Source organism: Syngnathus scovelli, chromosome 4 (assembly GCF_024217435.2).
Source record: "Syngnathus scovelli strain Florida chromosome 4, RoL_Ssco_1.2, whole genome shotgun sequence".
Classification (NCBI taxonomy): domain Eukaryota; kingdom Metazoa; phylum Chordata; class Actinopteri; order Syngnathiformes; family Syngnathidae; genus Syngnathus; species Syngnathus scovelli.
In genome coordinates, this window is record NC_090850.1 from 2,091,213 (window position 1) to 2,116,683 (window position 25,471).

A 25,471-nucleotide genomic window follows, 5' to 3' on the forward strand; every position below is an offset into this window, starting at 1 on the left:
GGTTTTGGAGGGAGTTTTGCAGGCTCATAGGGGCAACCGTGAGTCTCACGTCAGGTTATCATCCGAAGGCGAACGGGCAGACGGAACGGGTCAACCAGCAGTTGGAGACAAGTCTCCGCTGCCTGGTCTCCCAGAACCCCGCCTCATGGAGCAAGAACCTCTCCTGGGTGGAGTATGCCCACAACTCCCTGCCCACCACGGCCACAGGTATGTCCCCGTTCAAATGTGTGTATGGCTACCAGCCCCCAGTCTTCCCTGACAGTGAGCCGGAGGTGACGGTGACTTCGGCCCACGCCTTGGTGCGCCGCTGTCATCGCGTCTGGGCGGCGGCTCGGGCCACGCTGGTCCGACAGGGGGACCGGGTCAAGCGGATGGCGGACCGAAGGAGACGTCCGGCGCCCGTGTACCAGCGAGGTCAACGTGTCTGGCTGTCCGCCAAGGATCTTCCCCACCGGGGGGACTCCAGGAAACTGGCGCCTCGCTTCGTGGGTCCGTTCCCCATCGCCAAGGTCGTGCACCCGGCCGCGGTGCGTCTCCGCTTGCCCAGGTCCCTTGCAGTCCACCCCACCTTTCACGTCGGGAAGGTCAAGCCGGTGGTGGACAGTCCATTGGTGCCGGATCCTGCGCCGCCTCCGCCTCCGCGGACTGTGGGAGGTGGGACGGTCTACACCGTAAAACAACTATTGGATGTGCGCAGAAGAGGCCGGGGCTGGCAGTACCTGGTGGACTGGGAGGGTTATGGGCCGGAGGAGCGGCAATGGGTGCCGCCTAGTTATATTTTGGACCCAGGACTGTTTGATGACTTTTATGTGGCTCACCCTGGGGCTCCTGGGCCGTCTGGGATCCGGCCCTAGGGGGGGGGTTCTGTCATGCGGTCGCGTTTATTTTTTCAGTTTTTTGTCTCGTCAATTGTCGTAACTTTACTTCCGGTTATATTTTGTCATCCCTTCCGTTTCAGTTCGTGTTTCCGTCCTCGGTGTTTGGTTGTCTTGTCTTCCCTGATCCCGATTGTGTGCACCTGCATAATCGACACTAATTGTCATCACCTGTGTCCCCGCCCTTTTGTGTGTATTTAGTCCGTGTCTTCCCCTTGTCTTGTGCCAGTGTGTCTTGCCTCGTCCCGACCACCAGCGATCCCTTGATGTCCGAACTCTCTGTAAGAACCCTCCTTTTTGTCTCGCCACCGAGCGACGCTTTTGTTTGTGCCTTGGTCTCCATCGCCTTTTTGTCTCGCCCCAGTGCGACTCCTTTAGTTGGTACTTTTTGCTACGTGTTTTCCCTCGTAAGAGGCGTTTTGATTTGTACTTTTAGCCTTTTGACTCGCCTCAGTGCGACACCTTTTGTTTGTACTTTTTGCCACGTGTTTTCCCTCGCAAGAGGCGATTTGATTTGTACTTTTGCTCAGTGTGCTTGCTGGAATAAATCCCAGAAAGAAACGACTCTGCATCCGAGTCCTCCGTCTTGTCCCCTGCCTGACATTTGTACTGCAAATGGAAAATAAACTGAACCGAGAAGGAGTGTCAAGTTTTGCTGCACGCGAGGGAAAGGCACTAAACCCGAGCACAGGAAGAGTCGGGATACGTGACAATATTATGTGTTTGTTCTTTTATTTACTGTAAAGGGTTAGAATACATGCACCAAAAAGTGTGGTAATGGTAATTAAGGGAATGGAAAAGGTTTATGTAATGTAAAAGTATGGGGAAGGGTTTATAAAGCCTTAATATAGTGTATAGGACCACAATGCAACAGGCGATTCATGCGCAGCCCTGACTCCTTTGCTATGCATGATGTCCCCGAGTTTAGTGTAGTGTAGTAATTCTGAAGTTAAATACTTGGCATTGCTTGATAAGTAAACTACACTTAACATTCTTGCACTACACTCATGCCTCCTAACGGCTAACAAAAAACACAACGTGCTTAAAGATTCGTTACAATAGTGCATAAATACTTAAATACATATATTGTTTCTGTTTCGCAGATTTTCGTTTTTTATTGTGGGTGGTTCATCATTTGGGCTTTGGAGAGCAAGTTGTGAAGAAATGTTGACGCTTGAGGACAGGCTGCAGTTCAAAAGAGCCATTCAAACAACCACCGCCATGATCAAAAAGTGCTGCATTGAATATCACTCTAGGTCCTCTCGCAAAATAATAATAAACTTGCAAAAAGCTATAGATATAATATAATGAACCGAATTAGAATCTGAAATCGCATCCTGTTCAAAGATGATGCGGTGTGTGAGAATAATGTTGTTTTGAGTGACATTTACTGTTAGAGCTTTACTCTCCCGGTCACAGCCTCCAGCAATGCTGAAGCCCAGTCCAGCTCCCTCTTCTTTATGCAGAATCACAACATGGATGTCTTGCAGTTGCTGAGGAGAAAGCTCTCATTTCATATCAGTCATAATTATCATTTTACATTTGTTAGACCACAACAGACGTGGAGAACAGACATCTTGAATTGACAGAAAAAAATTAAGTCTGAAACATATGATCCGACATTACAATACACAGTATACATACTTAACAACTGTATACTTAAATCACATATTACTTGTCTTTTAAGTGAGGCAAATGGTATTGTCTGAAGGGATATCGATTGTTTAGTACTCAGCAGATGCTGGGAACATGATGACTCACAGATGGCCGCATAATTAAATAATTACTGGGATTACACTAGGTCTACAGCAGGGAGAGGTAAATTTGACTATAGTGGAACCCATTAATAGCAGGCCAGCCTATTAGGCAAGGTTCACATCTATGACTCACAGTTCTGAGGTTCATGGTTCAAATCTCAGTCCTGGCTTTCCAGTTTGCATGTTTTGCCCGTGCTTACGTGGGTTTTCTACCACGATCCAAAAGCATGCTTGTTAAGCTAATTCAGTTCTTCTCAAATAGTAGGACAATAGCTTTGCAATAGCGTTTTTTCACTTACTATGCATGTTGCTTAGTGCATTCCTTGCACAATCGTCTTCAAATCTAGCTTGTATTCCGTTGTTGCTACTCAAAGCAATTCTTTTTGTTGGATGTCTGATACCATTCGTTTTAGTTTGTCGTTTTCAGGGGACAAGATTTCAACACCGTCACTGAGGCATTTTTTAACGAACTCCCCTTCATTGTATGGCTTTTTAGCCCGTGCAATTTTCCAAGCCAGTTGATGCGATGCAAGTGTGACAGTCTCTGAGTGCTTCGTAATTTTTGGGAAAAACTGTAACTGTTTTTCTGCCTGACTTTTCAAAGTGTCCAACTCCCTTTTGGAAAGTCCATATCAATATTAGCATGATGTGACCTGAAGTGGCGCTCAAGATTTGAAGGTTTGAAATGTGCTGATGACGTCTGACATATCAGGCAGAATGGCTTGCCATTGCGTTCAACAAAAAAATACAAACTTTCCCACTATGTTAAAAATGTCCTTTGTTCATCTTCATATTTTCGTTTAGCTGTGTATTTTCTCCCTGCCATTTTGTTTCCTCGAATGGGTTTGCCCCTCCTCCTTTGCAGGATTTCACCTCATGCACATACGCGTTTGATGGAAATACCATATTGAACTCAAGCGAAGCAACACACACAAAAAAACAGGCAAAGAGCAGCACGCGGCTCGCGAGCCGCGGGTTGGCCAGCCCTGGACTACTGTATTAAAAATATTGCCAATTTCAGTCACATGTCATGCTTGTCAAATGATAAGCTCTTCACCTATAAGCAAGTTGACGTATTTGCGCAATGCATTGTAGTGGTTTCTTTTTGTCTTGGCTATGGCTACTTTTACTAGACCATGACCCCACCAACATTGCTCGTACCTGCAGAGTGGACAAGCTCCCTGCTGAAGGTAACCTCAGGTTAACCTCCAGTTGTCTGGAACTACTCAACAGGATATTGATGCACAGTGTGGTATTGTTTTACCTTCAGCACATCTTTGTCCAGAGCTCTCACTTCCTTGATCATCATTTCTATTTCCTCTGACGGGATGGCTGAGATAAGTGACTGAGCACAAGCAGAGGGAACTACTACTTGTTGGGGAGATACCCCCTCCCCAAACTCAATGGTGCAGGCTCTGAGAGTGGCTAAGCTGTATGAAGGGGAAAGAAAATGATGCAAGTCATATCACCACACATATGGTAGTCGTTGCTGGTAGTTGCTCACAACAGCAGTGATAAAATGGGAAGTGGCTTATTTTACTGTTCGTTTTAAACCCACTTCCTGTTGAGCAGAGACTAAACAGCTCTCTGTCTTTTGATGGTACCTGCTTTCACTTACCAAATAGAAAATCCAGTCTCAGTGACATCTGAAATGGTATCACGTTCATGCGGGTTTATTACATTTTCAGCAGTGAACTCTGTGAGGTTTGGAGCATAACCAACCAGACCATTGTCAGTGGGCATAGGAAGGGTCCGCATCAATGCTTGCGAGACCTGGAACCATAAAAATGCATTTAAATGGAATATAACAGAATACTTTAATACTTTTTAAATGCTCAACCTTATCACACTATGTATGAGAACAATGCGATTATTATTCAGGCTACGTTTGTAAAAAACAACACAAAACATTTTTGGAAGGGTCCGCATCAATGCTTGCGAGACCTGGAACCATAACGCATTTAAATGGAATATAACAGAATACTTGAATACTTTTTAAATGCTCAACATTATCACACGATGTATGAGTACAATGTGATTATTATTCAGGCTAGTTTCGTAAAAAATAACACAATGAAAACATTTTTGTGTGTGAGATTACCTGGTTGCTAAAGGCAATGATTTTACCAAAATTCTCTCCTTCCAGTTCTCGATAACTGATTCTGTCTGTCATTGGACTGTCACTTGTATTCAAGTTACAATGTTCTGTTTGATTCTTTACTTCTTCCTGTTCAGTCAATTCTGGGGAACTGCCCTGTTCGGCATGACTGTATCCCACAGAGGTGAGGCCTGGAGTGGAGAAGGTTTTGGATTCTGCAGACCTGATGACATCTACTCCCTGTAAGTCTGGCATTTGAGAAACAAGCAATTCTTTGGGTTGGATAGTCAAAGCTTGTTGGGATGAAACTGAATGAGAAAATAGTGTCCCAGATTCTGCAGCAGGCTGAAAAGGCAAGTGATCAAGAGATGACTGGTTGGATTCAGACTTAAGGTTTTTGCAGCTGCTTGTTTCAAAATTGAATGATATGATTGGTGGAAAGGTGTAAACTAATACGTCTGTTGCCCCAGAAGATGCAGACTGTTTCTTCTGGATTCCTTGTGAGGTTTTATTTTTGTTTCTTGCATATTTTCTGTCTAACTCGCTCTCCATCAGTGGAAGTGAAGTAGATGGGACTACATGTTTCTTACTGTCCACTTTCTCTGAACTGGCTGGGGTTGAAAACGTCTCAAATGAATGGATTTTGTCTTTTATGGACAGGTTGGAAACAGATGAGTCAACTCTCATATTGAAGCTTCTGTAGAAGCCAACAGCATGCCTTGGTTTTGCAGGTTTACTTAGCATCTTCTGGTCTTGTTCATGCCGAAATTTTCTGAGGCTCTGACGAAACCCAGCAGGTTTGGGTGCCACTGGAGGCCCTTTTTTTGATTCTGTGGGGATTTCATCTTTGCCTTCAGGGGTGAGGTTACACAGATAATTTGAGCTCGCATCTGCAACACTGCAATTCAGCTTTGTCATTTTGTCTTCATTTTTCATTGTAACAGGCTTATGGTAGATACTGTTTGGTCGAGCACTGTCTTCAGTGTAATGGAGAAAGTTGTGTCGGTCTCTGATTTCTGGCAAATCTTTAGGGAAACTATCCACAAGGCGAACCCAAGGATCCTGAAGCTGTTGTCCTATTCGCGCTTGCCTCTTAAAAGCTCCTCTTTTTGACTGTAAGCAAAGCTCAGCTGACAGCCCACCTGTCCACACAACATAAAGCAGTGTATGAGTTTCACCAGCATAATTTTTTTTATTGTATGTCCATTATTTAATATCATCTTGTAGTGTTAGTGTTAAACTTACAATTGACTTGGAAAAACGACATTATGTTAACTACCAGCACCCTCGTGAAAATGCATAATGCAAGGATATTTTACCTGTGTGTAGCTTGGCTTCTAAACTGAAGTCTTCTTTGCTCCCCTCTGACTGTTTTCTCATTTGTTCTTCCTGTTTGACATACATAATGTGTCACACAATGCTGTAACTCAGCCTTATTCCGCTCACTCACCCACATGCTGCTACAAACACATGGACACGCCAATTGAAAATATACTGTATCGGACTTTATGTATTCTTCAAACAGATATATGAGAATACAGCTATAGCAAAGAATAATTCATTTACAGACCAAATAAAATACAGATCATATAGTATTATGATATATATAAATATATATATATATATATTGCTTTATCAATAATAACTAAACATTTAACTATCTTTTCTATACATTACGTTACCAAGAATTTCATGATGGGTCTCAATTATCTGTAATAACAATTCTAACGAAAGAAGCTCCGGTAACTCAAGTCATGGCCAACTGCAATACGTACTTGATAAAAACGTATTTTGTTTGAGTGTACAAGCAGGCTTGCAGTGAGCCAGAGAAACAAAATGGGTCCTCACTAAACACATTGCTAAAACAACACGAACCTAAAACGACAACTATTAAGTAGAATATGCACACAACTATTACACTACCAGGATACACAAAGAAATATCAAATATAAATTATAAAACACGGAATTAACTACTGTCATTTTCAAATGCTGCGAGGCATGCTGGGTTGACTTCACCAATAAATAATACTACAGGATTTGGAGTTGCACCTCCCTGCATGCCGAGCGGCATTTTGTGAAATAATAGAATTACTGAATGTGCATGTTTAAATTAGTTGTTTTTTGTTCCCTGTCGTTGCAGGAGTACTTTAGTGTGTTTCACAGACTCTACTGATTGTGTTGTGTCATTTTGTTTGTACCGTGAATATTGTCAGTATTCTGCTTAGTGACCACGTTGTTTGTTGTAATGGCTGAAAGATCAGTATTTGGGAATGATCTGGACAACTGTAGTTTTTCTTTTCAATTCATTCATAGTTTATGTTGATCTTGTCACGCCTTTACATCATAGAAATCGTTTTCAGCCAGCAAACATGTTTTGCGAGGGTGGGGGGGGATTGCCTACCCACATGTTGCACATGCCAGGAACTGTCACTGCACACGCATCGTGAATTAGTATAACATAAATAAGCATGATAACAAGCACAAATACAGGTTGGACTAACTATTGTCTCTGTTGACAAAAAAAGCTCTTAACACAATCAAAAATTTAATGTGCACTGACTATATGACAAAATATATGTGAAAATAAGAACAATTATATAGGCAACATGTTATTTGTGGAATCATAGGTATTCATTTTGTGATAAACTAACTGAAAAAGGCAGACTGTTGTTACCGCCACCCGCGCCTCTAGTAGACGACTACGGTGGAGGGGGCAGTGTCCAGTGGAATGGGTGTGTAGCTGGTCTCTGTGTAGCGCGCTGCAATCAGCCTTGGCGAATGGCAGGCATTTCTTGTCAGGCATTTCTTGTTAGTATCACATTGCGGCGTGTCCAGTCGTTCAGTTTCACCAGTTGTATGGTGCCAAATACAGTGGTCGAGATTTGCATTGTAAACACATTTGGCAACCCTGGCATTATAGAAGAGAGAAACCAAAGACACCAGAGAGTGTGGGGACAGTTGGGCGCTGCTACAATATTAGAAATTTGATTATGTTTCGGATTTGTAGTCTCCTTTTAAATCTAATGGTTGTGTCAGGTAATGGGGAATGAGGACCCAAGTGCAGGGAAGCGAGAAAGCGGGGATGGGATCAAAAAGGATTTAATGAAGGCGCACTTGTTAGCACATCTGCCTCACAGTTCAGAGGTTGCAGGTTCAGCCTGCCCTGTGGGGAGTTTGCATGTTCTCCCTGTGGCTGTGTGGGTTTTCTCCGGGTACTCCGGTTTCCTCTCACATCCTGAAAACATGCATGGTTGGTCGAGTGAGCACTCCAAATTCCCCGTAGGTGTGAGTACGGATATTTGTTCGTCTCTTTGTGAACTGCAATTTGCTGGCAACCAGTTCAGGGTGTCCCCCGCCTACTGCCCAATGACTGCTGGGATAGCCGTCCCCGGTGGGGACAAGCAGTATGGTGAATGGATGGATGGATGGATGGATGGATGGATGGATGGATGGATGGATGGATGGATGGATGGATGGATGGATGGATGGATTTAATGAAACCATAAAATAAGGCACTAATACTAATGAACAGGGAAACTAAATAGACAAGAATTCAAAAACAGCAGGGAAACAAAGTAACAAGTAAACTTAGCAAAAGCAGACTGGGACAGGATTTGGAAAGGGGCTGCGCAGAGCAGGTCAGAGCACAAAACGTCGCACATGGGACACGCAAACCCACTCAACTGATTTTTATTATTTCCACAAGTTCACTCTTATTACTGTCACTGTTCCACGTTTTTTTTTTTTTTTTTTTTTTTTTTTTTTTTTATTGTTTTGGTTATCTTTTTACTATATACTGTCTAATTTCAAGATAAACACTGTACCTTTGGCCAGATGCTTCATTGAATTTAAGAGAAGAGCCATTTCCTCATGCCATTGGCTGAGGCAGCACGGTAATTGGTTACTTGTAAATATTATACCACAATAACCCTCCCATCAAATGTCCTTGTTACTCTTATAGGACAGCATAACATTCCAAGAACTAGTTATCAATGACATTACAATTGCTAGTTAATACGTAATAACAGGCAAAAAGAAATACATTCTTACATTCAGTAAAAAAATAAGTTACCTTATTTCCCCTGAAGGTCTCATCAAGGGTTTTCTGACTAGACATGGCAACAGAAGAGGTAAATGGAACATTGTAGTTGTCATCAGCATACACAGGCACTGAGAGTCTGTTGTCGGACCATGTCTTTGATCATGAGAAAAGGAAGTGGCAAACATCAGTTAAAATGAAAATACAAGTCTGGAATTTTGGCAATGATTAAGACATTATTCTCATTTATTTCTTTGTTTTCAGCCAGATATGATGATGCCAGATGGAATATACATAAATACACATACACGCACACCTACTCGCGCACACACGTACAGATGCACGCGCACGCGCACATCCATCCATCCATCCATCCATCCATCCATCCATCCATCCATCCATCCATCCATCCATCCATCCATCCATCCATCCATCCATCCATCTGAACCGCTTATCAGCTGTTTTAGGGCAACAGCCGGGATACACCCTGAACTAGTTGCCAGCCAATAGCAAGGCACACTCAGAAAAACAACCATTTACTCATGCAATCAAGGGTTATGTATTTATTAACCATTAAATAACATTTATTTCAATTTATAACAGCCAGTGACCAAACTTACCTTTGGTGCGTCAAGGCTGAGGACACGGGCTGATGGGTTATGATGTGTGGTGGGAAAGTTGTGGATGTTGAAGAGGCGGTTGCGGTGGTGGTTGTTTGTGTTGTCACTGCAGGAGCGAGTCATGGTTTTTTGAACTCGACAAACTGTAACCTGGCTGAAGCTTCTTTCCAAACAATGATTGCATCTTGGCCGGCCATGAGAACATGACTCCAACTTTCGCAAACCTGTTACATACAATTATACAATACATTTGCCTCCACAGATTAAATCATATTTTACATTATTGCTATACTCGAATGAAATATAAACAAAACAATGTTTGAGGAAGATTAATTGAAAGTTGCGACAGAAAATGGTGGTGAAGCTGACTTAAACATTAACACTAAATAACTTCAGTGGTGCTAGACCAGGGGTGGGCAAACTTTTTGACTTGCGGGCCGAATTGGGTTCTAAATTTTGACCGGGGGGCCGAACCAGGAGCAGATGGATGTAGTGTTTGTGTGAAGTAATATAAACGACCTGTAAAGGTCATTGCATAAAAGGTTTTGGCCTTTAGTAGGTAGTAAAGCATGGATATTCCAAAAAGGTTTTTTGAAAACAAATGCATTTATTAACAGCATTAAAAAAAAAAAATCCCTAAAAAACTGCTATCAGTGATTGTCATAAAATACGACACTGTTGTTATGAATAACAGTCTCCATCACTTCAGTGCCTGCAGGTCAGATTAATGAAAGATGTTTATCTTATGAGATCACATCAAACGGCAAACATTCTGACCAAATATATCATCTTGAAGAATCGGTGAAAGCATACATCCAAATAAAGTAATCAAAACGGCAACACGGTGAGGGGTATCTGAAAATGAGAGCAGAGTTTTAACTCACAAACACCTGGTAACAGAGGTGAGGAAACGAGAAACACTTCCTTAAAGTAAGCCTTAAGAACTTTACAGGTTAAGATTAGTCACAAACAGGTGGTGCATCAATGTCCTTGAGCATCCTGCATTGTTTGAAAATGAGAATGGTCGCTAGTTTCAATCCCTGCTATTTGTACAGATCATATTCAAAATGCATTTTTTTACAACAAACTTGAAAGCCTCCCTGTCAGGCAGGGGACAAGACGGAGGACTCGGATGCAGAGTCGTTTCTTTCTGGGATTTATTCCAGCAAGCACACTGAGCAAAAGTACAAATCAAATCGCCTCTTGCGAGGGAAAACACGTGGCAAAAAGTACAAACAAAAGGTGTCGCACTGAGGCGAGTCAAAAGGCTAAAAGTACAAATCAAAACGCCTCTTACGAGGGAAAACACGTAGCAAAAAGTACCAACTAAAGGAGTCGCACTGGGGCGAGACAAAAAGGCGATGGAGACCAAGGCACAAACAAAAGCGTCGCTCGGTGGCGAGACAAAAAGGAGGGTTCTTACAGAGAGTTCGGACATCAAGGGATCGCTGGTGGTCGGGACGAGGCAAGACACACTGGCACAAGACAAGGGGAAGACACGGACTAAATACACACAAAAGGGCGGGGACACAGGTGATGACAATTAGTGTCAATTACGCAGGTGCACACAATCGGGATCAGGGAAGACAAGACAACCAAACACCGAGGAAGGAAACACGAACTGAAACGGAAGGGATGACAAAATAAAACCGGAAGTAAAGTTACGACAATTGACGAGACAAAAAACCGAAAAAATAAACGCGACCGCATGACAGAACCCCCCCCCTAGGGCCGGATCCCAGACGGCCCAGGAGCCCCAGGGTGAGCCGCATAAAAGTCATCAAACAGTCCCGGGTCCAAAATATAACTAGGCGGCACCCATTGCCGCTCCTCCGGCCCATAACCCTCCCAGTCCACCAGGTACTGCCAGCCCCGGCCTCTTCTGCGCACATCCAATAGTTGTTTTACGGTGTAGACCGTCCCATCTCCCACAGTCCGCGGAGGCGGCGCAGGATCCGGCACCAATGGACTGTCCACCACCGGCTTGACCTTCCCGACGTGAAAGGTGGGGTGGACTGCAAGGGACCTGGGCAAGCGGAGACGCACCGCGGCCGGGTGCACGACCTTGGCGATGGGGAACGGACCCACGAAGCGAGGCGCCAGTTTCCTGGAGTCCCCCCGGTGGGGAAGATCCTTGGCGGACAGCCAGACATGTTACCCTCGCTGGTACACGGGCGCCGGACGTCTCCTCCGGTCCGCCATCCGCTTGACCCGGTCCCCCTGTCGGACCAGCGTGGCCCGAGCCGCCGCCCAGACGCGATGACAGCGGCGCACCAAGGCGTGGGCCGAAGTCACCGTCACCTCCGGCTCACTGTCAGGGAAGACTGGGGGCTGGTAGCCATACACACATTTGAATGGGGACATACCTGTGGCCGTGGTGGGCAGGGAGTTGTGGGCATACTCCACCCAGGAGAGGTTCTTGCTCCATGAGGCGGGGTTCTGGGAGACCAGGCAGCGGAGACTTGTCTCCAACTGCTGGTTGACCCGTTCCGTCTGCCCGTTCGCCTTCGGATGATAACCTGATGTGAGACTCACGGTTGCCCCTATGAGCCTGCAAAACTCCCTCCAAAACCTGGATACGAATTGGGGCCCCCTATCGGAGACAATGTCTTTCGGGAACCCATTAACCCGGAATATGTGGTCCATCATTACTATGGCTGTTCGTCTAGCGGACGGGAGCTTGGGCAAGGCGATAAAGTGAGCCATCTTTGAGAATCTGTCTACTACTGTGAGTATGGTGGTCCGCCCATGCGAGACCGGAAGTCCGGTGACGAAATCCATGGATATCTCTGCCCATGGACGCGAAGGAATGGGTAGGGGATGCAGCAACCCCATACGGGCGCCGTGGGAGTTCTTGTTCCGGGCGCAGACGGGACAGGCTGCCACGTATTCTTTGATGTCAGCCCTCATGGAGGGCCACCAGAATCGCTGCTGGATGACAAACAGGGTTCTGCGCATGCCTGGATGACAAGAGAGTCTGGAGGTGTGAGCCCAATGGATGACTTGGGATCGGAATTGATCTGGGACAAAAAGTCTGTTTTCCGGGCAGCCACTAGGGGGTGGCTTGTTTCCATTGGCCCGCTGTACCCGGCCTTCGATTGGCCAGGTCACCGCTCTCACCAGGCAATGAGGAGGCAGGATGGATTCGGGTTTCTTGAGTTCTGGATCTGAGTTGTAAACACGGGAGAGGGCGTCAGGCTTGGTGTTTTTGGATCCCGGTCTGTAAGATAGAGAAAAGTTAAAGCGATTGAAAAAAAGTGACCAGCGGGCTTGGCGGGAATTCAATCTTTTCGCTGACTTGATGTATTCAAGATTTTTATGGTCTGTCCAAACCAAAAAGGGCCGCTGAGCACCCTCCAGCCAATGTCTCCATTCTTCCAGTGCCAGTTTAACTGCCAACAGTTCGCGATCCCCCACATCATAATTTTGTTCGGCGGGCGTCAGCCGTCGAGACAGGAACGCGCACGGGTGTAGTTTGTTGTCGCTCTTGGCTCTCTGTGATAGGATGGCCCCGACTCCTTGATTGGAGGCGTCCACCTCCACCACAAACTGTCGCGACGGATCAGGAAGCGTGAGGATGGGAGCGGTGCTGAAACGGTTCTTTAGCTCCTGGAAGGCCGCCTCCGCCTCTGCTGACCAGCGGAAGGGGACCTTAGGAGACGTGAGTGCGTGCAAGGGAGCCGCCGTGGCACTGAAGCCCTTGATGAACCGCCGATAAAAATTGGCAAAGCCCAGGAATTGCTGCACCTTTCTGCGTGAGTCGGGGGTAGGCCATTCCTTAACCGCGCTGACTTTCGCCGGGTCCATCTCAACCTTGCCCGGGGCCACGATGAAGCCGAGAAAAGATACGGTGTCCTTGTGGAATTCACTTTTCTCGGCCTTTACGTATAGTTTGTGTGCAAGAAGACGTCGCAGCACCGTCTCGACGTGAATCCTATGGGTCCTCAGATCTGGGGAATAAATCAAAATATCGTCCAAATATACATATACAAAACGGTCCAAACAGTCTCTCAAAACATCATTGATCATGGCCTGAAACACAGCGGGAGCATTGGTGAGACCAAATGGCATGACTAAGTATTCGAAGTGTCCTCGATGGGTGTTGAACCCGGTCTTCCATTCGTCCCCTTCTCGGATGCGCACTAGATGGTATGCGTTGCGCAAATCTAACTTTGTAAACACCCGGGCTTGCTGTAGTTGGTCGAACACGGTCGACATCAGTGGGAGCGGATACCGGTTCTTGATTGTGATCTGATTGAGAGGACTATAATCAATACAGGGGCGTAGGGTGCCGTCCTTTTTGTCCACGAAAAAGAACCCCGCCCCCGCAGGCGACGATGATGGTCGAATCAGTCCTGCTTGCAGGGAGGAGTCTATATATTCGTTCATGGCTTGCTTTTCAGGGCCCGAAAGAGAATAAAGCCTCCCCTTAGGTATAGTTGAACCCGGCAGGAGTTCAATGGCGCAATCATACGGACGGTGGGGAGGTAGGGAGGTAGCCTTGGCCTTGCTGAATACCTCGGCCCATGGGTGGTAACACGCAGGGACCCCGGTTAAGTCGGGGGTTTGCGCGTCTTGAGCAGGAGGCACAGCGCGCAGGTTAGACCTGACACAGGAATCATGACAGTCGGGACCCCATCCCGTTATTTCCCCTGATCCCCAGTCTATGACGGGGTTGTGGCGTTGAAGCCATGGATACCCGAGAATGAGAGGGTTCATTGGAGAGGTCACGACATGTAGCCTTATATTCTCCTGGTGGGGACCTATCGACAACGAGACTGGTTCTGTTATGTGAGTTATTTCAAAAAGTGCCTGTCCATTGAGTGCCTTAGCTTTCACGGGGGTGTTCATCAGCTCAGTCTTTACCCCCCACCGGCGAGCAAATGCCCAGTCTATCAGGCTTTCATCTGCTCCTGAGTCTATTAGTACTTCGAGTTCTATTTCTCTTCCCAAGTGTGTAATCCTGCCCTTGGGAAGCACTCGCTCCGGGGACGGAGCCGCAGAGAAGGCGCTCACCTTCAGGGTCCTCCTTACTGGACAGGAGAGAAGGAGGTGTCCGAGCTCACCGCAGTAGTAGCATCTTCCCTCTCGGCGTCGCCGTAACTTCTCCTCCTCGGTCAACTTAGCTCTGCCCAACTGCCTCGGTTCTGGCTCCTGGCGCTGCCGATCCCCGTCCAGCCTGGAGTGGTGAACGTCAGGGCCGGCTACTGGGACGAAGGCGGGGGTGGTCCTGCTTCGGTGCTTCCTCCACTCTTGCAGCCGGTTGCCAGTGCGGATAGCCAGAGCGATGAGGGCGTCGAGGTCGGTGGGAAGGTCTAAGGGGATTAACTGATCCTGTATGGACCCAGAGAGGCCCCGGAGGAAGACGTCATATAGTGCCGTCGCGTTCCAACCGCACTCCGCGGCCAGCGTGCGGAACCGGATGGCGTAGTCCCCGACGGTGTCTTGTCCCTGGACTATCTGACAGAGTTGGCGAGCCTTTTCTCGGTCAGCGGAGATTGGATCGAACACCGTTCGCAGAGCCTTGATGAAAGCGGGGAGAGAGTGACAGGAGACGGAATCCCTGGCCCATTCCGCGGTGGCCCACGTGCGGGCCCTTCCCGTCAGGTATGAAACCATGTAGGCCACCTTGGAGCGCTCGGTGGGGAAATCTGCTGGGGCCCTCTCAAAATGCATCCCGCATTCTGTAATAAATGCCCGGCTAAGGCCGGGTTCACCGGAGTAGCGCTCTGGAGGAGCCAGTCTGGCACCGTCGGTCATGGGAGCTATGGCAAGGGGAGTAACTGAGGAAGCAGCGGGTGTACTGGAAGTCGCTGCTGGTCCCGCGTTCAAGAGCGAGAGCACGTCCTGCATTTGCTGACCCAGCTTTGCTACTTGGGTGGCGACCGCTCCTCTGAATTCTTCTTGGCACTTAGCGATTCCTCGGATTTCTTTCCCCAAGTCGCCCACTTGCTTCTGGTGCTGGGCGAGCTGTGAGGCATGGGAACGCACTGCGGCGCACAGGTGCTCCGACTCTGCCGAGTCCATGACTGGCCAGTGTGTACTGTCAGGCAGGGGACAAGACGGAGGACTCGGATGCAGAGTCGTTTCTTTCTGGGATTTATTCCAGCAAGCACACTGAGCAAAAGTACAAATCAAATCGCCTCTTGCGAGGGAAAACACGTGGCAAAAAGTACAAACAAAAGGTGTCACACTGAGGCGAGTCAAAAGGCTAAAAGTACAAATCAAAACGCCTCTTACGAGGGAAAACACGTAGCAAAAAGTACCAACTAAAGGAGTCGCACTGGGGCGAGACAAAAAGGCGATGGAGACCAAGGCACAAACAAAAGCGTCGCTCGGTGGCGAGACAAAAAGGAGGGTTCTTACAGAGAGTTCGGACATCAAGGGATCGCTGGTGGTCGGGACGAGGCAAGACACACTGGCACAAGACAAGGGGAAGACACGGACTAAATACACACAAAAGGGCGGGGACACAGGTGATGACAATTAGTGTCGATTACGCAGGTGCACACAATCGGGATCAGGGAAGACAAGACAACCAAACACCGAGGAAGGAAACACGAACTGAAACGGAAGGGATGACAAAATAAAACCGGAAGTAAAGTTACGACAATTGACGAGACAAAAAAACGAAAAAATAAACGCGACCGCATGACACTCCCCTTCATTTTCAGTGGGAACAGTGTTGTTGATCTCCCATTTTTTGATAGTGTGTCATAGTCTGGAGTAAAATTTGTTGTGGCAATTCTTAGGAGAGATCCGAGGTGTTGGTCCGTTTACCTAGCTCTGTGACGGGTTGATGTTGATGTTCATGTGGCTGAACGTCACGTCGCGTACGTCGAGCCAAATTGGCCACTCTTTTTAAACACTCGGCATTCAGTGTCCACCTTGCTTTTCCTTGGGCGACTCATTTTAATGGAAGGATTCCAGGGGAAGGTTTGTGGGTGGCTTTAGCGTAAAACTGTATCCGAAAACTTGGCGCGCAAATTACAAGAATGCTGTCGTCACAGCCCACGCTCTAAATTCGGCACTGATACTGAGTGCGCCATTTCCGTACTATACTATAGATATATATATACGGCGTGTATTTATATATATATATATATATATATATATATATATATATATATATATATATCAAAGTCAAAGTCAGCTTTATTGTCAATTTCTCCACATGCCAAAGACACACAAAGAAACCGAAATTTCGTTCCCCCCTATCCCACGGTGACAAGACATGGCTCACAACAGACAAACAAGTAAACAAGTATAACAAAAGTGTGCTGAATAAATAATGAATAAATAACACAACAATAAATAAATAAATAAGAGGAGCAGAAAAAAAAAAAGGAGCAAGTGCGCGTACAGCAGACATTCCCGAAAATAGCGCAACAGTGCCGCACGCTACGCAGAAGGGGGTAGCGAGTTCAGGGCCCTAACAGCCTGGAGAAAGAAGCTGTTGGCGAGTCTGGTGGTGCGGGAGCGCAGGCTCCTGTACCTCTTCCCAGAGGGCAGAAGGTCAAACAAAGAGTGAGGGCGAGATGGGAGGTGTAAATGTCCTTCAGGGAGGGGAGCGAAGCACCAATAATCTTTCCAGCCGTATTCACTATGCGCTGCAGGGCCTTCATGTTCTGTTCAGTGCAGTTAATATACACACCATATATATATATATATATATATATATATATATACGGCTGACTAGCTCAATCAGTAAGTGACATGACTTACAAACGGAAGACCCGGGTTCGATTCCCGGCAGGGGCACAATATGAGCAATGAGAGATTACCTTACCAACAGTCAGTGTGGGTCCTTAGGCAAGACCCTTAACGATACCGCCTACCTCAGAGATAATGAGAGTACAAGAAACGAAAGACATGCCGGCTCAGACGTCGCCCGGACAAACAAGGTCTGCGTCAGGTGCTGGGGAACCAGAGCACCCTGATGAAAAATGGGCTACTGGAACAAGACACAAATGGGCGAGATGCGAGAATAAGGATCTGTTGGAATGCTACTACTCCAGCAACCCGAGCGAGAGGGGTTACATGCGGAGAATGCGGGAACAATGGCAACTTCAATACCCACAGTCAACACTATCGGCCAAGCAACTAGTAGCTCAATGTTCCAATATCCATAAACGGCACCTGCTATCACACCTCGAGATTGATGAGATACAACACAAATGCCATAGCGAAGGCCAACCAGAGCACCAGGTCAGAGACGAGTTAAATCCATGTAAAAGCCCAGAGGTTGGGTACGAAACCCCAATAAGCACAATCAAGCTGAACGAGGCAGCAACTGACCTGAAGAACAAGATCACGGTGAGAATGAATGCTCGGGAACCTAGATACACACTGCAGAGGCTAAGTGAAGTACCCTCAGAAAGTCTCCTAGAAGATGTGAATGCAGCATTGACAACAATTCCTACGGCTACCATCACTGAAACCAATGAGCTGATATACACCTCAGCAGCAGTGATCCTAGAAATGCTTGGCTACAAGAAGAATGACCATATGCGACCACAACAGTGCCCACCATGGAAGAGAAGGCTGGAGGCCAAAATCAAGATAGCACGGAGAGAAGTGAGCCAAATGACAGAGGCCCAGAAAGGTGCAATGAAAAAGCAAGTTCCCAAGAAATACAGCCATATGCCCATACCTGAAGCACTCGAAACTGCCAAACAAAGACTCCAAGCCTTGGCCAGCCGCCTAAAGAGGTACACAAGAGAGAATGAAGCCAGACGAATAAACAGGTTGTTCACAACACAACCAGCGAAAGTGTACGCTCAGTGGCAGGGGAATAATAGCAGAGCAGACCCACCAAGGCTGGAAACTGAACAGTACTGGAAGGATATGGGAGCGGGAGGCATCACATAAGAAGGATGCACAGTGGCTGGTGGCTCTGAGAAAGGACCACAGCAAGCTCCCTGAACAGAACCCAGTAACCATCACAGTGGCAGACATCCAGAGAAGAGTCTCAGGAATGAAAAACTGGACAGCACCAGGCCCTGACATGATCCACAGCTACTGGCTCAAGAAACTTACAACTCTCCATGAGCGCCTGGCAGCACAAATGCACCAGCTGCTAAGGGATGGGACTCACCCTGAATGGCTAACCCAAGGGCGTACGATCCTGATCCAGAAGGATCCATCAAAGGGTACAGTCCCATCCAACTACCGGCCAATCACCTGCCTCTCCACAACATGGAAGCTGATGTCGGGCATAATATCAGATAAGATCAGCAGGCACATGGATCAATACATGAGCACTGCTCAGAAAGGGATTGGTAAAAATACCAGAGGAGCAAAACATCAACTCCTGGTGGATAGAACAGTCACCCAAGACTGCAGAACTAGACGTACCAACCTGAGCACTGCCTGGATTGATTACAAGAAAGCATATGACTCAATGCCACATACTTGGATCACTGAATGCTTGAGGCTGTACAACATCAATGGGACTCTGAGAACCTTCATCGCCAACTCGATGAAACAGTGGAAAACCACACTTGAAGCCAATGGCAAGCCACTTGCACACGTGACCATCAAATGTGGTATATACCAAGGAGACGCTCTGTCCCCAATGCTGTTCTGTATAGGACTGAACCCCCTCAGCCAAATAATCAACAAGACGGGCTATGGATACCAACTCAGGAATGGGGCCACCATCAGCCACCTCCTCTACATGGATGACATAAAGCTGTACGCCAAGAACGAGCGGGACATTGACTCCCTGATCCACACTACCAGGATCTACAGCTCTGACATCGGAATGTCATTCGGACTTGAGAAATGTGGCCGCATGGTGACTAAAAGAGGAAAGGTAATCCACACAGAGGGGGTCTCACTCCCAGAAGGAACAATAGCAGACATTGAGGACAGCTACAAATACCTTGGAATTCCACAGGCAAATGGCAACCTTGACGAGGAAACAAGGAAAGCAGCCACAGCCAAATACCTCCATCGAGTAAGGCAAGTCCTAAGAAGTCAGCTCAATGGCAAGAACAAGTCCCTAGCCATTAACAGCTACGCCCTACCAGTAATCAGGTACCCTGCAGGAATCATACGGTGGCCAAAGGAAGATATACAGACCACAGATATCAAGACACGGAAGCTCCTAACCATGCATGGAGGGTTCCATCCCAAGTCCAGCACCCTGAGACTGTACACTAGCCGTAAAGAAGGAGGCCGAGGACTAGCGAGCGTGAGAGCCACGATCCAAGATGAAACATCCAAGATCCATAAGTACATCAGGGATAAGGCCCCAACGGATGACGTGCTCAGTGAATGTCTCAGACAATGGGCATCAAAGGAAGATGAGGTGCTGGAGGGACCATCATGGGAGGACAAGCCCCTACATGGGATGTACCACCAAAACATAGCTGAAGTAGCTGATATCCAGAAATCCTACCAATGGCTAGAAAGAGCTGGTCTGAAGGACAGCACAGAGGCACTGATCCTGGCAGCACAAGAACAGGCCTTGAGCACCAGAGCAATAGAGGCCCAAATCTACCACACCAGACAAGACCCCAGGTGTAGATTGTGCAAAGAAGGTCCTGAGACAATCCAGCACATAACTGCAGGGTGTAAGATGCTGGCAGGTAAAGCATACATGGAGCGCCATAACCAAGTAGCTGGAATAGTGTACAGGAACATCTGTGCAGAGTATGGACTGGAAGTCCCAAGATCCAAGTGGGAAACACCTCCAAAGGTGGTAGAGAATGACCAAGCCAAGATCCTCTGGGACTTCCAGATCCAGACAGACAGAATGGTAATGGCGAACCAACAGGACATTGTGGTGGTGGACAAAGAGCAGAGGAAAGCCGTTGTGGTTGACATAGCCATCCCAAATGATGGTAACATTAGGAAAAAGGAACATGAGAAACTTGAGAAATATCAAGGGCTCAGAGAAGAGCTGGAGAAGACCTGGAGAGTTAAGACTTCAGTGGTACCTGTGGTCATTGGAGCACTAGGGGCAGTAACCCCCAAACTGGAGGAGTGGCTGAAACAGATCCCAGGAAAAACATCTGACATCTCAGTCCAGAAAAGTGCAGTACTAGGAACAGCAAAGATACTGCGTAGAACCCTCAAGCTCCCAGGCCTCTGGTAGAGGACCCGAGCTTGAAGGGAAAAAGAGACCACCCACGGGGGGTGAGGAAAATATATATATATATATATATATATATATATATATATATATATATATATATATATATATATATATATATATATATATATATATATATGGCATGCCGTTCAGGAAATTAATATTTGAATATATTGAATGAACCTTGAATATATTGAATGAACTTCGCAATATATTGAATGAACCTTGAATATATTGAATGAATTTCGGAATATATTGAATGAATTTCGGAATATATTGAATGAACCTTGAATATATTGAATGAACCTTGAATATATTGAATGAACTTCGGATTATATTGAATGAACCTTGAATATATTGAATGAACATTGGAATATATTAAATGAACCTTGAATATATTGAATGAACTTCGGAATATATTGAATGAACCTTGACTATATTGAATGAACCTTGAATATATTGAATGAACTTCGGATTATATTGAATGAACCTTGAATATATTGAATGAATTTCGGAATATATTGAATGAACCTTGAATATATTGAATGAATTTCGGAATATATTGAATGAACTTCGGAATATATTGAATGAACTTTGGAATATATTGAATGAAACTTGAATATATTGAATGAACTTTGGAATATATTGAATGAAGTTGTACTAAAACCAAGTCAAGTCAGGTGGTAGCCTTCAGAATTTGCTGGCTTAATAAAATGGCATCAGCTGAAATATTCCAGTACTTTACTGAACTGGATAACATTTTTGCTATAGGTTGTACTCCAAATGACACTAACAGTTTGGAGACTGTATCTCGTCACATTGAGGATCATATCTCCATTATTGCGTCATTCATAGTGCTTATGAGTAATAATGTTCAACAAAACATTGCTGAAAGAACATTATGCGTCCTTCTTGAACGACTCTACGAGTCTCTAAACGAGATGTTGGCGGAAATAACAGTCCAGCTGGAAGTTGATGGACGACCGCATGACATGGGCACACATTCTGCATCTCAGAGAGGAAGGCTGAGGTAAGTAATATTTAAACAAGTGTATGGGGATCTAGGCTAATGCAGCCCAAGAATAATATCTACTTACAAACTTATTATTATTTATCATCACATAAAAAAGTATTATAGGCTGCAAGGTACTTGCTATAGGAATAAGACAATTAATTCACATGTGAATAAACACATTAACACATTTGTTTTTACTTTATTTTTTCTCTTTGAAGGTACAACATACCAGCTGCTCAGCTGATTCACATGCGAGATTTAGGGTTTAGCTGGATCACCATATCTCGGATGCTGTCTGTAAATATCCAAACACTGTACAACTACAGGACACAACTCGGTCTGATGGATTATGGGAGTTTCACTGACATTACAAATGACGATCTCGATCGTCTTATTGCTGATATTATCAGACAAACCCCCGGTTCTGGAGAGACCTAATCAGAGTTCAGCGTTGGCGGGTACGGGAGCGTTTAAGGGCAGTGGATCCAGTGGGGCGAGCCTTGAGAGGACGAAGGGCAATTCAACGGAGGGTCTACAATGTCTCTTCCCCAAATGAAGTGTGGTATGTGTTTTATAAATTTGATTAACATTAGTTATTTAATCCTAGCTGGTCAATAATCTGCAGCAAAGGGTCGCAGGCAGGAGTTGAACTGCATCTGCAGCAGAGGACTTGTAGCCTTAGTACATGAGGCGCATTACATCCGAGATTGGAACATTCTTATTACCAAGTACAAATAGTCTTACAGCAAAATCAATGAAGTTACATTTTTATGTACGTCCAGTGTTGTCTATTACAATAATAATCATAATAATAACAACAACAATAATAATGATAATATTAATAATAGCAATATCAAAAACAGAAATAATAATAGATTTCTTCTTATTTCAGGCATATTGACACAAACCACAAATTAAATCCATGGGGATTTGTCTATCATGGAGCAGCTGATGGCTACAGTCGCTGCATTACCTTTCTGAGATGTTGCACAGACAACCGAGCATCGACTGCCTTGCATCTTTTCCAGGGTGCTGTGAATGTATTTGGACTGCCACACCATGTCAGGGGTGATGCTGGTAGCGAGAACATTGATGTTGCACGGTTCATGATTGCAAATCAAGGAACAAACAGAGGAAGTTTCATAGTTGGACGTAGTGTGCATAATCAAAGGATCGAAAGACTGTGGGCAGAAGTAAACAGGGTTGTGTCAGCATACTATAAAGACCTTTTCCTCTTCATGGAATATGTCAGAGTTTTAGACAGCACTGACCCTCTTCACATTACAGCTCTTCAACATGTTTATCTTCCTAGAATAAACAGATCTGTGGATGAGTTTGTGATCCAGTGGAACAACCACAGCTTGAGGACAATGGCGAGTCGGTCCCCACTGCAGCTGTGGACAATGGGAATGCTCCAACTTCCTCAGGATCAAAGGCCACTCAATCGTGTGCCTGTGCAACCCCCTTATGATCACCAGTGGGATGTGGAGTTAAGGCCCATCAACCCCTTCACTGATGATGGAAATCATGGAATTGAACTTTTTGTCAGAGCATGTGACCTACTTGAGAGATAGTCTACTAGCATTAGTAATTCAGTTGTTCCACTACTGTGATATAATATATTGTCACAGACCTGGATATAAATAAGTAATTTGAGTTTTAATCGTTTAAGGGATAATGGACAAAAGGAGTGTACAGGTCAAAGGACCTAAGATTTTCTCATAACATACTATTCTTTCATATGATGTATCACCATATAGATATTCTTTCTCCAGGCTGTTAGGGCCCTGAACTCGCTACCCTCATCTGCGTAGCGTGCGGCACTGTTGCGCTATTTTCGGGAATGTCTGCTGTACGCGCACTTGCTCCTTTTTTTTTTTTTTTTTGCTCCTCTTATTTATTTATTTATTTGTTGTGTTATTTATTCATTATTTATTCAGCACGCTTTTGTTATACTTGTTTGTCTGTTGTGAGCCATGTCTTGTCACCGTGGGATAGGGGGGAACGAAATTTCGGTTTCTTTGTGTGTCTTTGGCATGTGGAGAACTTGACAATAAAGCTGACTTTGACTTTGACTTTGATACTGTAAGTTTCATATGATGTATCACCATATAGATACTGTAAGTGCCATGCATTTTATATTCAATTGTGGATGAAGTATTCAGTTCTTTTCAAATAAAAGTATATACAGTAAGAGTTTGACTCTTTCAGTTGTACTGTTAAAAGCATAGGGTTCTCAAACTTTTCCACTTCCGGACCCCTAAACTGACACAAACTGAGATGTAGTGAAGTAGAATTATAAAGTATCATTCAATGCAAATGCTCAAGTAAAGGCCTGGCAAAGACCTGAAATCTTTATTTAAGAACAATTGGGTACATGTACTAGTTACTGCCCACGACATGACAAGTCAGGTATGTACATTTCCCAGTGATACTAAATTGACAATGAACCAGTCCACACAAAGTAGGAACACAAAACCATCCATCAGAAGGCCTCACACATAAAATACAGGCATCTTGAAAGAGAGTTTTTTTTTCTAAAAGTAATTTTCTTTGGGCTGACTTTAACTTTTACAGTATACAGTCAGAGTTCTGACTTTTTTTGTAGAATGAATTTAAAAAAAAAGTTCCCCATTAAAAAAAAAATTCAGTGGCCCTAATACTCTTCCATATTTACAGTACTGGTAAAGGAAAGGTAAAAACTGCACTGTATGCATTATGAAAATAATTAACCATGGAATACTGTAAACAAAAATTAGTTCCATAGCAATAATCTCCGCCAGGCATAATCTCACATACATTTGTCTGTATGTCCGCAGTCCGCTGTGTGAGCAACGTGACAATGTGTCGCCGTCCATCAAATAGCCTGCGTTCAATACTAAATTAAATATTCAGCCTGCATGGTTGTGGGTGATTCTAATGATATCTATATGAACAGCTTCTCTTTTAGTTCATGCAACCCATGCAACCGCTGCAGCTTTCCATTCTCTAACCTCTACAAGTGCCGCGCCGGAGCGCAGTGCCATAACGCAGCAGTCCACGACCTTTTTTGCACCACGGACCGGTTTAATGTCAGACAATATTTTCACGGACCAGACGTGCGGTTTAAATTAACCCTACCTATTCTTACCTCTTCTGTCTTGGGCCCTTTCTAGTGAATGGGCGTAGATTGTACAGGGGGGCTGTTGTGGGGCACTGCTGTGAGGTCGATGGCAAACTGAGGTTGCGATGATTAACAGAAGCCTGGTCTGTTGTGCGCCCAGGTCTGCCCCGATTAAAAGCAGCCTGGACTTCTTCGTCCAAAGCATGATATTGCTGGGCATGTGTCTCCGGGGGATTTTGGGTGGTACAAGCACTCGCCAGTGCATTGACAATTTCATCATTGCTAAGAATAGCTGACACGATATTGCGAGCTGACTGGTTCATAATTGCGGCAGCAACAAAATGCATGTATAAGATGGCGGCAATGATGACGTCAGTCAAATTTCATTCAATATATTCCGAAGTTCATTCAATATATTCCGAAGTTCATTCAATATATTCCGAAATTCATTCAATATATTCCGAAATTCATTCAATATATTCAAGGTTCATTCAATATATTCCGAAATTCATTCAATATATTCAAGGTTCATTCAATATAATCCGAAATTCATTCAATATATTCAAGGTTCATTCAATATATTCAAGGTTCATTCAATATATTCCGAAATTCATTCAATATATTCAAGGTTCATTCAATATATTCCAATGTTCATTCAATATATTCAAGGTTCATTCAATATATTCCGAAATTCATTCAATATATTCCGAAATTCATTCAATATATTCAAGGTTCATTCAATATATTCCGAAGTTCATTCAATATATTCAAGGTTCATTCAATATATTCAAATATTAATTTCCTGAGCGGCATGCATTATATATGTATATATATATATATATATATATATATATATATATA

General features: G+C 45.0%; 1 protein-coding gene and 1 long non-coding RNA gene across 13 annotated transcripts in view; one reads left to right on the top strand and one right to left on the bottom strand.

Moving 5' to 3' along the window:
- il16 (interleukin 16) overlaps positions 1-25,471 on the bottom strand; it is a 171,786-nt gene that overhangs the window by 80,491 nt on the left and 65,824 nt on the right. For 11 of the 12 annotated variants that reach the window (XR_011086740.1, XR_011086739.1, XR_011086738.1 and 8 more), the window contains exons 16-22: positions 9,392-9,615; positions 8,805-8,927; positions 6,050-6,119; positions 4,734-5,872; positions 4,251-4,405; positions 3,897-4,062; positions 2,267-2,368 (exon numbers count right to left, since the gene is read on the bottom strand). Coding sequence is in view for 7 of the 12 variants with exons in the window: in XM_049717389.1 (XP_049573346.1) it covers positions 2,267-2,368; positions 3,897-4,062; positions 4,251-4,405; positions 4,734-5,872; positions 6,050-6,119; positions 8,805-8,927; positions 9,392-9,615 (1,979 nt within the window). In the remaining 5 variants the exon portion in view is untranslated. Of the gene's footprint in view, positions 1-2,266; positions 2,369-3,896; positions 4,063-4,250; positions 4,406-4,444; positions 4,577-4,733; positions 5,873-6,049; positions 6,120-8,804; positions 8,928-9,391; positions 9,616-25,471 lie in introns of those variants that run through there. The other variant, XM_049717392.1, reaches the window with a different exon arrangement.
- LOC137840233 (uncharacterized) lies at positions 21,909-24,865 on the top strand. Its single transcript, XR_011086742.1, has 2 exons — positions 21,909-22,069; positions 22,400-24,865. It is a non-coding gene; the product is annotated as an uncharacterized lncRNA (long non-coding RNA).